The following is a 14,025-nucleotide window of genomic DNA, read 5'->3' as shown; positions in this document are numbered from 1 at the left end:
CCGCTAAGGGGCTCAGCAGGTTCTGTCTGAGTGAGAATCCAATTCTTCAGTCCTTGCAGATATCCTGCCTGTCTTACCTCTTCTGCAGTGCTCCCCTCTCTACCTGAATGCTGAGACACTGGGACAATAAGGGACTACCTGATCCAATCCACTATCTTCTTGGAACTATCTACAACATTCAGAGAGAACTGGATAGGATAGTGTATGCACATTCAGCTGGAAAGACTTCCTTATATTTGTCTGACATTCTTTCTGAAGTTAAAGCCAACTTAAAGTCCTTGCCTCACCCCAACTCCTTATCATTCCTCCCCCAGGGTTTAAAATCCTCTTGAGTCTCTGAGCCACCCCTTACCCCTTCTCCTTCCTAGCATGCTTTTCACCACACTTGCCCCACCAGCCATCAACTCATACCTGCAGAGATGGTCAGAGTCATACTGAAGAACAGCATGTCGTTTCTGTTCCCAATGCCACAGCGGTAGTACCCCACATCCTCTGGGAACAGCCGAGACAGCCTCACTGCAAACACGCCGTCCCGTGGGAAGTCCGTGAGAGCCACGCGGCCATGGTAGTGAAGGTCGGTGTAGGGGTCGGAGGACACAATGGTGTGGCAGATCCACGTTGGGGGGCCCAGGCGGCACCAGTACTTCCTCTGGTGCCTGTTGATGGGCGTGGGGTGGTAATGACACCTGATGGTGACTTCTCCCCCAACCTGCCCGGATACCAGCCTTGGGCCCTTCAAAGCATTTGCAGCTGCAGGCAGAGAAAAAAGTCAAGGAGGACAAGTGCTGAGTATAGTCACTGCTTGGGGAGTCACAAGCTCCAAACTCCACCAGAATCAGGGGACAGGTCAGAAAATGTCACTGTGAAGGTGAAGCTAAGGAGAATCAATATAGAAATGGCAGAGCTTAGTCACTGGGGCAGGAGTCACCCCAAGATATGGAATGGAACTGAGTCTATGTCTCCATCTGGGAGATGAAAATGTCATCGTCTCCTTCTCCTTCTCCTTCTTCATTATTCAGCTAATACTCACATGCCAGGTGCTCTCATACAAGGTGGTGAATCTATGTCTGTCCTGAGCCTGGGGTCACTAACTGTGCTCCAATGCCAGATGCTTAAAAAGCTGCCACATAAGCACCTATAAGAGGGCTGGGTGAACATCTGATAGAAGAGTCATGGTTTGCATGGAATGTAGACAAGAGATGCTAAATAGCAAGAACGGGTCAGTGTCTCCCAGGGGTGTAAATCTCCCTGGCAATGCAGGATATGACTCCCAGGGATGAATCTGGACCCGGCAGTGTGGGATTGAGAACATCTTCTTGACCAAAGGGGGGATGCAAAATAAAGCTTCAGTGGCTGAGAGATTTCAGATGGAGTCGAGAGGTCACTCTGGTGGACATTCTTACGCACTATATAGTTAACCCTTTTTAGGTTTTAATGTACTGGAATAGCTAGAAATAAATACCTGAAACTATCAAACTGCAACCCAGTAGCCTTGACTCCCGAAGACGATTGTATAACAGTGTAGCTTACAAGGGTGGCTGTGTGATTGTGAAAACCTTGTGGATCACACTCCCTTTATCCAGTGTGTGGATGGATGAGTAGAAAAATGGAAACAAAAACTAAATGAAAAATAGGGTGGGATGGGGGGGATGATTTGGGTGTTCTTTTTTTATTTTTTTATTCTTATTCTTATTCTTTCTGGTGTAAGGAAAATGTTCAAAAATAGATTGGGGTGATGAATGCATAACTATATGGTGGTACTGTGAACAGTTGATTGTATACCATAGATGATTGTATGGTATGTGAATATATCTCAATAAATCTGAATTTAATTAAAAAAAAAAAAAAGGTTAGTGTGCTTTTCCTCTGGAACGGTGTATGTGCATGACACACGAGCATGCTGGTCTGCTGGATGGGTATATCCCCGGACCAGTAGTTGCAAAATTTTTCATACTGACCACTTTTCTGTAGATACAGCAAAACCAAGTGTAAACGTGCCAATGAGAAGCATTATGAATATGTCTGCTTTGGCAGTAGGCATAAATATGATCCATAGCTGAACTAGAGTATATGACCTGTTTATTGATGAGTTAAATTCAATAGGATGCCTCTTCATGCTTGCTCTGTGGACTTCTCTGCTCCTTGATGATGTCTTTTTTTTTAAATGCAGTTTTATTGCGATATATTCACATAACATACAATCATTCAAAGTGTACAGTTGTTCACAATATTGTCATATAGTTGTGCATTCATCACCACAATCTTTGAACATTTTCATTACTCCAAAAAATAAAATTAAAATTAAAATAAAAAAGAATATCCAAAACATCCCCTTCCCCTCCTCCCCCCATTGTTCATTTACTTCTTTTAAATGCAGTTTTATTGAGATATATTCTCACACCCCTACAATCATCCACAGTATACAATCAGTTATTCACAGCACCATCATTCATCATTCATCACCAGAATCAATTTTTGAAACTTTTCCTTACTCTAAAAAAAAAAAAAGTAAAAAAGAACACCTAAATCTTTCCATCCTCTCCATCCCACCCTATTTCTTCATCTAATTTTTGTCCCCATTTTTCCACTCATCTGTCCATACACTGGATAAAGGGAGTGCAAACCACAAGGTTTTCACATCACACAGTCACACTGTGCAATCTACATAGTTATACAGTTGTCTTCAAGAATCAAGGTCACTGGGTTGCAGTTTCACAGCTTCAGGTATTTCCCTCTAGCCATTCCAACACACTAAAACTTAAAAGGTGATATCTATATACTGCATTAGAATACCCTCCAGAGTGACCTCTCGACTCCATTGGAAATCTCTCAGCCACTGGAACCTTATTTTGCTCCATCTCTCCTCCCTCTTCTGGTCAAGAAGATCCTCTCAGTCCCACAGTGCTGGGTCCAGGCTCATCTCCAGGAGTCATTTCCTTTGTTGCCAGGGGGATTCACACCCCTGGGTGTCATGTCCCACGTAGGGGGGAGGGTAGTGAGTTTACCTGCCAAGCGGGCTTAGAGAGGCCACATCTGAGCAACAAAGAGGCTCTCTGAGGGGGACTCCTAGGCACAATTATAAGTGGGCTGAGCCTCTCCCTTGCAGCAACTAGTCTCACAAGGGAAAGCCCCCAGATCAAGGGCTGGGCCCACTAAATTGGCAGTCCTCAGCGTTTGTGGGAAAATCAGCAGTAACCCAGGTGGGGAAGTCGGCATTTCTGCATTTCTCCCCAGTTCCTCAGGGGGCCCCACAAATACACTTTTACTCTCTGCCCATTCCTTGATGATATCTTCATAAAAAGTTCAGTCTAGTTAAAAATGATATATCCGGTCCAATCCAATGACACATCACCACTCAATCTCTTATCTGATTGAAGCCTTTTCCTCTCTCCCAGCTAGGACCTGCTTCAGGCTTGGAGGTCTGTGTGGAGGAAGGGGACAAGTTGGGATCTCTCTCTTTGCCCTCCCCCTTCCTCTACTCAAAGCTATATTTTGGGCCCCTTCAGCACTGGCCATGGGCTGGGGGGAAGAGAAGAGCTAAATATGCCAGTTGTGATCTGCTAGTGGTGTCCAAAGCTGCGTCTTCCTAGCAGCTTTTAATATTCAGTGGCATTTAGTGCATTCACAAAGTTGTACAACCATCACTTCTGTCTGGTTCCAAAACATTCCCATCACTACAAAATAAAGCCTCATACTCATTAAGCAGTTACTTCCCCTTCCTCTCTCCCCGCTTATGGATTTACCTATTCTGGAAATTTCACATAAATGGAATCATACAATATATGGCCTTTTGTGCCTGGCTTGTTTCACTTAGCATGGTGTTTTCGAGATATATCCACTTTGTAGCATGTATTAGAACTTCATTCCTTCTCATGGCCTCTTTTTCTTGAGGCATTTCTGGGTTCCTTCCAGATCTCCATTTGGAGGCCTCTGGCTGCAGGGCCCCCTGCTGGTCTTTTAGGACTCCAGTGCCACTCACAGGCCTAGGCTTCTGGGGGCCCTTCCTTCTTTCTGTGGTCATGATCCCTCTGGGCAGTCGCCCTGATGGAGGCCCCCAGCCAGCTCCTCTCTGTAGGCCCCACATTTGGTTGCAGGAAGCACACAATTGTCTGCTGTCAGAAGGAACCTGGCGCATGGCAAGCTTACTGAGTAGTTTTCTAGGAGTTCCTTCTGTTACTTGGCTTGACCCCTCCCTTCTCCTCTGGCAGGTGGATGGGAGCACAAGGGGATGATAACTTCTTTCCAAAACAGCTCTCACAGGGAGCCTCTTCTCCCCTCTGATGATTATTCACCCTTTTCCGTGTGCCTGGACAGCTACTCTTTGGGCTATTGCGGGAACACCCAGCTTCACAATCTCCTTCCATGGTCCTGCACAGGTGGCTCAGCATCTTTCTTTAGGAGTGGGTGCCTGGCACCTGTGAATTTGTTCTCTGTCTTTGGGGTCTTTAAACCCAAGAAAGAAAAAATGTTCAGTTTAATATCTTGTTGCCAGGGCCTGATGCACAACTGGGGGTGGGGTGGGGGAGGTCCAGTACAAGATGAAAATGTAGGGTCCTTTAGGGTCCTTTGTTCAAAAGCTAAGAATTTCTGACAGCGATGGCAGAGCATCAAACCAAGGCTCACGTCACATGCCCATGAAGCTGGTCCTGCCTTTGCACTTGTCCTAAGGTTTAATTGTAGGAAAATTAGAGGCCATAAAGGAGGAGGGAAAGAGAAGAAGGTACCCATACCCTCCCCCTTCCTGGACTGCAGGTCCTAGTGGTTGAGGGAGGGTATATCTTTGAGTGAAGATTGAAGTGTTCACTAAAATATTTAACTGGACACTTGAAAGTCTTGAGTTTAGAATGTTTGAGACTTAAAGTAACTGTTAGGTGTACCTGTAGGTACCTGTAGGAGTACCTATTACCTGTAAGTTAGCAGAAAAATTGGAGGCCTGCCTGAGTTTCCATTTGGAAATAAGTTTTAAAGGGGGCAGTGGGAGGTCCAGATAAAGGAGATTGTGATGATATCACACAGAGAGTATGTGCCAGTTTGGATGTATTATGTCCCCCCAAATGCCATTATCTTTTATACAATCTTGTGGGGACAGACATTAGTATTGATTAGATTGGAATTCTTTGATTGAGTGTTTCCATGGAGATGTGACTCAGTCAACTGTGAGGGAAACGTTTGATTGGATAATTTCCATGGAGGTGTTATCCCGCCCATTCAGGGTGGGTGTTAATTGGATCACTGGAGTTGTATAAAGGAATTCACAGACAGAAGGACCTCAGAGCAACTGAGAGTGACATATTGAAGAGGAGCTCAGCTAAGAGAGGGCAAAATGCCCCACAAGCAACATTTTGGAGAACACCATTTTGAAATGCAACCTGGGAGCAAGCAGATGCCAGCCACGTGCTTTCCCAGGTAACAGAGGTTTTCCTGATGCCAATGGCCTTTCTCCAGTGAAGGTACCCTTTGTTGATGCTTTACCTTGGACACTTTATGGCCTTCAGACTGTAACTTTGTAACCAAATAAACCCCCTTTATAAAAGCCAATCCATTTCTGGAATTTTGCTTAACGGTATCATTAGCAGACCAGAACAGAGTACTTTCTCAAATACTGTTACCATTGAGTTATTATAAAACTTGTTTATAAACTTGATAGAGCCAATCCTTTTTTGGAATTACCATAGCATTTCCATTCATTTAATTAATTCAATAATGATTTATTAAAGCATTTACTTGCTCCCTATATTCTTCAGTGGCTCCCCATCACCATCAGAATAAAATCCTGCCACCACAGCATAGAGACAGGGCATTTGTGAGCCGAGCCTCATCCATACCTGGTCAGCCTCACTGCACCAGGGTGCAAGGATGTTTCAGGCCAGGATTCTGTCTTTCATCTCTCTGCCCTCAGCCCCCGGCAGATAGTAGGCCCTCAATAAGTGTGTATTGAATAAATAACTGAATCACGTACTTCTTTGTTCAATAAGTATAAATACATACTGCTATATTATATATATTTATCAATACACGTAATTTTTGTTTACACATCTCATTCCTTTGTAGAGTGTGAACTCTTTAAGAGCAGGGTAGGCGTCTCCCCTATGTGGGACTTGACTCCTGGGGGTGTGAATCCCCCTGACAATCTGGGACATGACTCCTGGGGATGAGCCTGGCCCTGGCATTGTGGGATTGAGAAAGCCTTCTTGGACCAAAAGGGGGGAAGACAAATGAAACAAAATAAAGTTTCAGTGGTTGAGAGATCTCAAATGGAGTCGAAAGTCATTCTGGAGATTATTCTTACGTTTTATATAGATATACCTTTGTAGTTTTTAGGAATAGCTTTTAGTATTGGAATAGCTATACTAAACACCTGAAACTGTAAAACAGTAATCCAGTAGCCTTGATTCTTGAAGATGATTGTATAACTATATACCTCTTAAGGTGTGACTATGTAATTGTGAAAACCTTGCAACTGATACTCCCTTTATCCAGTGTATGGACAGATGAATAAGAAAAAAAGACAAATATTAAATAAATAATAGTGGGGGATAAGGGATATGGGATGTTGTGGGTGTTCCTTTTTTATTTTTTTTTTAATTTCCTTTTTGGAATGATGAAAACGTTCAAAAATTTATCATGGTGATGAATGTACATCTATATGATGATACTGTGAACCAATGATTGCACACTTTGGATAATTATCTGGTATGTGAACATATCTCAAAATTGCATTAAAAAAAAGAAGAGTAGGGCAGGGTCTGCATCGTTATGTTCCTAATGCTGGTCAGAGGGCTTGGCACTGAAATGTTGGTAGAATGAATACTAATGAAGTGCTGCCACTTTTGTCTTTTGCATGCACTGGAACCTTATCTAGAAAATGCAGCCAACTCTCAGTCATCTCCTTACATGGAAGGGAACAGAGAAATGGGAGATATCAAAACAGTGAAGATGCTAGAAAGCAACAAGGCAGGCACATGCTGGTTCACGTGAGCTCTCACCTCCCTCATTCCCTCGGGGTCCAAATTTGACTGCTGCATGGTCTTGGATCCCCGGGGAGAATGCTGTGGATATGCCCAAACTGATGAGGGGATGCCAAATGCCACTGAGGAGCTGGTCAGGAGTCTCTGCAGCCTGGCATTGGGTCTGGGTTGGCACGCTTTTGAAAGCTCTGACTCTGGACTGTGTTTGGGACTCACCTTGCAGCAGGCACAGTGTGAGGAGGAGGGGTGCCCAGCCTGCCCTCTGGTTGGTGACCTGCAAAACACACAGCAGATGAGAAGAGCCCTAAGAGGAAGCAAATGGGACCCAGGGCGAGCACTTTTTTGCTTCTGGAACCTCAGTTTACTCATCTGTATAGCCTGGGGTGGGGAGGGCAGGACTGGGTATATCTAAGAGCCAGACAAGAGCTGTCCTTCCTGAGGGAAGGGCGACTCCATCCTCACACTCCTGAACCTGCAAAGCTGGCCTTGATCACCATTGAGGCCTCTGTATTCAGAAGAGGTGCAATTCCCTCTGCAGGGTTCCAGCCCCAGCTCCCTCTTGCCAGCGTGGAGCACTGAGTCTGCAGGGACAGCATTGTAGAGTGGAAAGATCTGGTACCTTGAAGTTCAAACCTGAGTTGAAATTGTAGGACCTGGAAAACTTACTCAGCCTTGGAAGTTAGGTTCCTTATCTGTATGATGGGAGATGAGAGAATCTGTACAGGGTTGTTGTACTATTCAAATGAGAAAACCATTAAGAGCTCCCAAGAGCATGCCTCATGTAGAGCAGTTCCCTCCCCCTCTCCTCACCCCCCCCTCTTTGCAGAAGGGGAATTGATTCCTTGGAGGGAAACTTCCTGCTCCTCTGCAACTGTCCCTCAGGCAGTAAGAGGGCATTAGAAATGAACACGCAAGCCAAGTAGTTGTACTACAATCTGGCCCAGGTCCTATTCTGTTTCTCTTTTACCTCTTCCAGAATGCACTCCCTGTCCTCAGTTTACGCTCACTGTCCCCCTGCTTTGGTTTCTCTTGCTGGCCTGGGAGCATGTTGAGGGCAGGGCTTTGTCTTGTTCATCTCTGGCACACTGGGGGTGCACAATGCACGGCTACTGTGGACAAGAACCCACCACTCTTTTAATGGATGCCATGCTGATCATTACTCAATGGTGCTTTTATTGCTTGCTGATTAAAAATACAGAGATTGTGCATTATAGCCCTTTTGTATCATCCATGGGTACTCTTCGATGGATTAAAAATCTTCTCTGAATCTAGGTACTACCTGCAGTTCCTGGGGCCAATAGATTAAAAAAATTTAAAAAGGCAAATTAAATGTAGCCATCTCCTTCCTACTCTAATACATACTTTACTAGTGTTAAAAACAGGCACTGACCATCAGTGGCTTGGCCCAAGGGCAGGAGCCCATCTCAGTCCCCAACTAGAGGAAGCCACCCAGGGCCACTGGCTAGTCTGGGACAGGCTGTGGGGGAGGGAGCTAAAAAGAGGAGAAAAGGGAATAGATAAAAAACAAACAAAGAAGAAGGCAGAGAAAGTAGGAGAGGCAGAAGGGAAAGGAAGGGTGGGAGGTGAACAAAAGGAGAAGGGAAGGGAGAGGAGATCATGAGAGAAAACCGAAGAGTCCAAGGGTCAGTCCTGCAGTTGCAAGTTGTCCACCTCAGCTTGGCTCTGTGCATCCATCTCCACTAAGGTCTTTGACTGTTCTATCCAGTTAGAGCCCTAAGAGTGGTCAGATTTTGTAAAGTGTCGGCTCCTTTTACCACCTCTGTGCCTTCCTCTTAGCTAATCCTCTATGTTGGACTCTACCACCCACCTGCAGAGCCTTCCCTGCTTCACAGAGCCTCTGACTCCCTGTCCTCACGTGGAGAATCTCCCAGGTGTCACTGCCCCGATCCGTTTTGTATTGATATTTGCCAAGTCCAGGATAACACCTGGGCTAATTTTTCTAAAGCATTAAGTGCTGACACAAGACACGTTGGCGCCAAAGTATCTGCACCACACTGCCCTGTTCCTGTGAAGTCCAACAGTACTGCAATCTTGGCTTCAGGAGCAAAGGCACCTCCACAGGGCAATGAGGAAGCACAGAGTGTGAGATAGTCTCCAGAAGTTATCAGACTTGATTGGAGATTGGAAGGATAACATTCAACAGAATGTCTTCAAGTCACCCTCCCTGCCAATGACCTTCAGAAAACCTTTCTCCAGGAGACAGGGAGTCCTAACTTGGTCTCCTGGGGTCACAGGTGTCTGTCACTGGAATGAGGGACACATTTGGGGACACTCTTGCCCCTCTGGTCCTTCTGGGAAGTGCAGCTGGCTGATGTAGGACTCTCCAAATCCCTGCGGCCCCTCTGTGCCCCATTTCCTTCCCACCCCACCCCCACCCCTGGGCAGCAGACAAGAAGGAAAGGGACCAGTGTGTTGCTGGGGGAAGACATCAGAACGGAACTTGGAGGGCTCCCCTTTGCCAGTGACTGATGAATGACCTTTAGCAATGCACCTTTCCTCTCCACTATAAAAGGGGAGTTTTCACAGTATGATCTCCAAGTTCCCTTCTCTTTCTAATGTTTGTTGGTTCTAAGTTACCCAGGGTCTCTAAGGAAACATGCACTCTGGTGGGACGGAGGATGGCGGTCAGTAGAAGAGTAAGGAGATGGGCAGGAGGAGCTGTGGCCTGGATTCTAGAATCCTCACCTGGCCTCCTGGGAATGAGCCCAGCCACCTCTGGGAAGGGCATGGGGGGCACCTTTGAAAACTGCTGCTACGACTCACCACCCACATTCAGACACAAGAAATCAACCTCTGAGGAGAAAGCCTCATCTCACCTTCTGTTCTCTGGGCTTAGTTGGGGCTTCTCCATCCATCTCACTCCAGAAGTAAGATCCACTTGGACTTTTCTTTTTATCTCTTTGCGATGCTGGTGTTTGGATGTCTTCTAATTACTCTTCTTTAAATCTGGAGATTGAGAAACCAGTATGGTGTGTTGTAAAGCAGCTGGACTTAAGACTAGAAGATCTGAGTGTAAGAAGTAGATCTGCCACTCACCTCCCTGCAACTTCCACCAAGTCACTTCTTTCTGGTATTTATTGCTTATCAGAGGGAAGTGGTCCAGGTCCCTTGTTGTTCTTACAGTCGTTTATTCTAGCAGAACTTTTCCAGGGATGGTGACAGCCACATCAAGGAAAACACACTGGTCTCTGCTCTCCTACCACTCATTTCCCCTCCATTCCAGGGTCTGAGACTTTTCAGGCTAGCTGAGCTGGCCTATTCAGGCATCTCCCAGAAAAGTGATGCAACGACCTGGGCAGGAGAGAAGGGAAACTTTGAAATTCACAAGAGGAATTCCCCCACCATCTGGCATTTTGGGCAGTTTGGGTCACTGACTCCACTTCAGCTGCATGACCTGGTGCTTATTAATTCATGCCTTGGACAAAGCACAAGACAGTAAATGAGATGATCCATGTGGAAAGAGAACACTGAAGAGTGCGGCTTATCCAGATGGATGACACACTTAGAAATTCCAGTATTTTCCTTTGGATAATATTTTGTGGGTAGGATTTTTCTTGTGAAAGATGTGATCTTCTTTCCTATGTTGGTTTTAAACTGACATTAAAATGGCTGGCCCAGTCCAAGCACTCAACAACTAAGGCATTCAGGGGGATGAGGTGCTACAGACTATGGTTAGGGACCCTCATAAAGACCTCTGAAAGACTATATGGCATTTTGGGCCAATTAGAAGAAATACTTCTTCCTTAAAAAAAAAATGGAGTTCATATATTGTTGCACAATTTGAATATAACCAGAGTTGGCAATATGTATTCTCCATGTGCCACCTCTTTGAAGTCAAGTTGAGGGTCAGAATTGAGTCATTGAAAGCAATAGAGAGGAAGAGAAATGACTCCATGGGATGCCTGGAGTGCAGTTGGGACAGACCAGTTTCATAACTGTGTATGCCAGTGAATTTAAGTGTGCACTGTTCTGTGCTACTCTCCCAGGATAATAGTGGCTCCAGATCTTTGCAGCCACCCATGGCCTCCAGTATAAGTTAGAATGTATCAACAACGTGAATGACATCCCCTTAGACGTGGTACCCTTGAGAAGTGCACAACCTGAAGACCTGTGCCCGGTAGCCCTGCCTTCAGAGGCTCATCCCCAGAATTGAATGATCCACATGCCGGTGGTAGAGAGGTGATTCTCAGCTAGATTCTCCCTTCCTAGCTCCTTAGGGGAATTATAGTGTCATAGTTGATCACATAGACTCTGGAGACAGGCACCCCAAGTTAATATCCTAGCTATACTTTTTACTGGGTAGGTGACATGGGTCTTCTTTAAATCCCATTGTCCTAATCTATAAAATAGGAAAGAATAGTACCTACTTCATAAAGTTACTATGTGGATTTTATGAAATAATCCATGTAACGCAAAGTGCCTAGCATGCAGTAAATTCTCAGAAAACTGCTAATATTATTGGTTTAGCTTACAGCAACAGGGAGTAGGCATCATACTGATCAAACCCTCAAAGAAATCCTTATTTGAGGGTTTTTATCTGTTCAGCTGTGCCTCCCTCCCTCCTTCCCTTCTTTCCTTCCTTCCTTTCTCTCTCGCTCTCTTTCTTTCTTTTGTGATGCCTTTTTGGCATTACAAAGATTAAAAAATAAATTTATTTGTCTAAGGACACTTTTGCATTAATTTTATATCTAGGTAAATATTTTTCAAATTTTCAGCATATTATAAATGATACAGTCATTTTGCATCCTTAAGGGCATTTTTTTTCTATTTCTATTTTATCTACTTCCAAACATTTTAAAGACTTTTTGATTGTGAAAGACATAAATTATAGTAAAATGCAATTAGTTGTAATGCACTGGGCCAGTTTTTGGAACACTGACACATAGCCACGGAAGCTCCCTCTCTGAAGCTTTTGGGGAGAAAGTTTCCTAATGGCTACTTCTCTTAGGGGTGTAACTGAATTCTCTTGCCCAACACAAAGCCACAGCAGGTTTCTTTACATGGGTTTGTGATTTCTGATCTTCTGGCCCCAGACTCCACAATCAGCTAAACAACACTTTTACCAAATTTCAGAGCTTTATCTTCTCCCCACCCCCCATTCCCCCATCCCAGTTTTAGCAAAGGACTTAATTTGCTAAACATACACACAAGGGTAAAAATCAGAAAACAGAAAGCTAATCAATGTAAGGAAAGCCATTTATGCAATGAAGCAATCTGCATTGATCTCCTCCCTCTCCAAAATGTGTTTTCTCATGAATAATTACAGGCAATGTACAGAGATATTTTATGTACCTGATATGTATGTGGCTCACTCAATTCTGTTCCATTCCTTGGTAGTCAAGGCTTACATTCCTCCTTATACATTATTGCAAAATTTTTTGCTCAATGTACCCACATATTTAGGATTTTTCCACCTTGTTTTCTGCTGGAAAGGTACTGTCTCCCCCTCATATGGGTCAGATTACTGAGTACCAAAGACAACATCGTTTAAGAACACCTGGATAACTACAAGTCCTTGATTACTTACTTGGAAACTCATAGTAAAAGGTGAACTATGAAACTTGAACCTCCTCCAAATGATAACAGTTGAAAGTAATTGTAGAGCACAACTAATTATTTAATAGTAGCATTTAACAGGCTTTTACAACTTCAACCATTGTTCAGTTGATAACAAAGCTTGTGATCTTGCAACATTCAACCCCCAAATACAGAAGGTATTCCAAAGGCAATCAGGAGAGTTCTGAGATGATTTAAATTCATGTATAGATTGCTGGTGAAATTATTGAGTAAAGAATTCCAGGAGATCATGTAATAGGAGTAAAGAAGTGTGAAAGACCTTGGCGGTAGGTCTTATCAAATTGTTGATATAGATAGCTATCAGAAAACATGATCAATTGCTCTTAGAATAATCTTTTTGGTGTAACTTGAGTCTGGGGATTGAAATGAATATATATTGCTTACTGGTTGGGAATTATTTAATTAAGATGCTATTTGAAATAGACATTATTCTGTAAAAACAATCTCTGGCCCTTCTAAGATAGAAAGGGCTCAAAATAATCAACTTGTCACCAAGTGATGGTAGATCTCTTTGATGAATGGTCCTTTGTGGGGGACACAGTGTTGATTTCTTTTGCCGGCAGATTGGACATTCTTTAGCTAATTTAGCCTTGGATCGTGTGTCCCTTGTGTCAGCACTGGAATGGTCAGTGACTGAAGTTGGCTGATGTCAACTGACTAAGTCATTCTGTCTTGTAGGCAGTTTAGTGTCTTCTCCATGTAGGATGCTCTGGTGGGCATTAACATACACACAAAAATTTTCGCACTTCATGCCTAATCTCATATGTCTATCCACTTGTCTCTGCCCCGATCTTGTCCTCAATCTTTTACCCTTTCTCCATCCAGCTCTCTCTATATATTATAACCACAGGCCATTTATCCTTTGACACAAAATGGATGACCAAATGCACTGCCCAAGGTTCTGCCCATTGGGAGGACTTTCTCTTGCCACTGTCTTTCAAGGCCTCACTGTAAAGAGGCTGTAGTACAGCTTTAGTCCACTTCCAACTTGAACCCACATACAAAACCGACTCATCTCCAAACCAAGCTGGGGTATTTCCCTCCTCTGTTGTTTGGTCATAAAGTATGATCCTAAATGGCCCCTTATGGGCTTGATGGAGGGGCACTGGTGCAATAGTAGTAGTTGATCTGGGTCTGAGCTATATGCAACTTGCTTTTGCCCTTAGGTCCTACTTGTGCTTAGCCCCAGATGTACCACTTCCAACTTCTGATGATTGCTGCTGGGCCTGCCTGATCCTGTGACTTGGTAGGTCTGATAATCATGATGGGCTGTTCCAGATACATACCCATTTGGTGTCCTATGGTTGGGTGTTCTTTCTCTGCTATTATCACACCAGGGGAGTTATTTTTCAAAAGGCATGTGATTCTCCACTACAGACGGCATGAACTTGTAAAAGAACCAGAGAGGACTGTGTACCTAGGTTTTGATTCTCCTATTGGGGTTTGCCATAAGCGCCAC

At 44.2% G+C, this 14,025-nt stretch overlaps 1 protein-coding gene across 2 annotated transcripts in view; it reads right to left on the bottom strand.

Annotated features, from left to right (window-relative positions):
- The window catches only part of FCAMR (Fc fragment of IgA and IgM receptor), a 42,645-nt gene that overhangs the window by 7,527 nt on the left and 21,093 nt on the right, over positions 1 to 14,025 (bottom strand). Inside the window, exons 2-5 of one of the 2 annotated variants that reach the window (XM_037811799.1) lie at positions 10,026 to 10,280; positions 9,806 to 9,935; positions 7,185 to 7,242; positions 412 to 750 (exon numbers count right to left, since the gene is read on the bottom strand). In XM_037811799.1, the coding sequence (XP_037667727.1) occupies positions 412 to 750; positions 7,185 to 7,242; positions 9,806 to 9,844 (436 nt within the window). In that variant the 5' untranslated portion in view covers positions 9,845 to 9,935; positions 10,026 to 10,280. Of the gene's footprint in view, positions 1 to 411; positions 751 to 7,184; positions 7,243 to 9,805; positions 10,281 to 14,025 lie in introns of both variants that reach the window. The other variant, XM_037811809.1, reaches the window with a different exon arrangement.

This window comes from Choloepus didactylus, chromosome 2, assembly GCF_015220235.1.
Source record: "Choloepus didactylus isolate mChoDid1 chromosome 2, mChoDid1.pri, whole genome shotgun sequence".
In the NCBI taxonomy this organism is placed as follows: Eukaryota; Metazoa; Chordata; class Mammalia; order Pilosa; family Megalonychidae; genus Choloepus; species Choloepus didactylus.
This window is presented reverse-complemented; position numbering and strand designations above follow the sequence as displayed.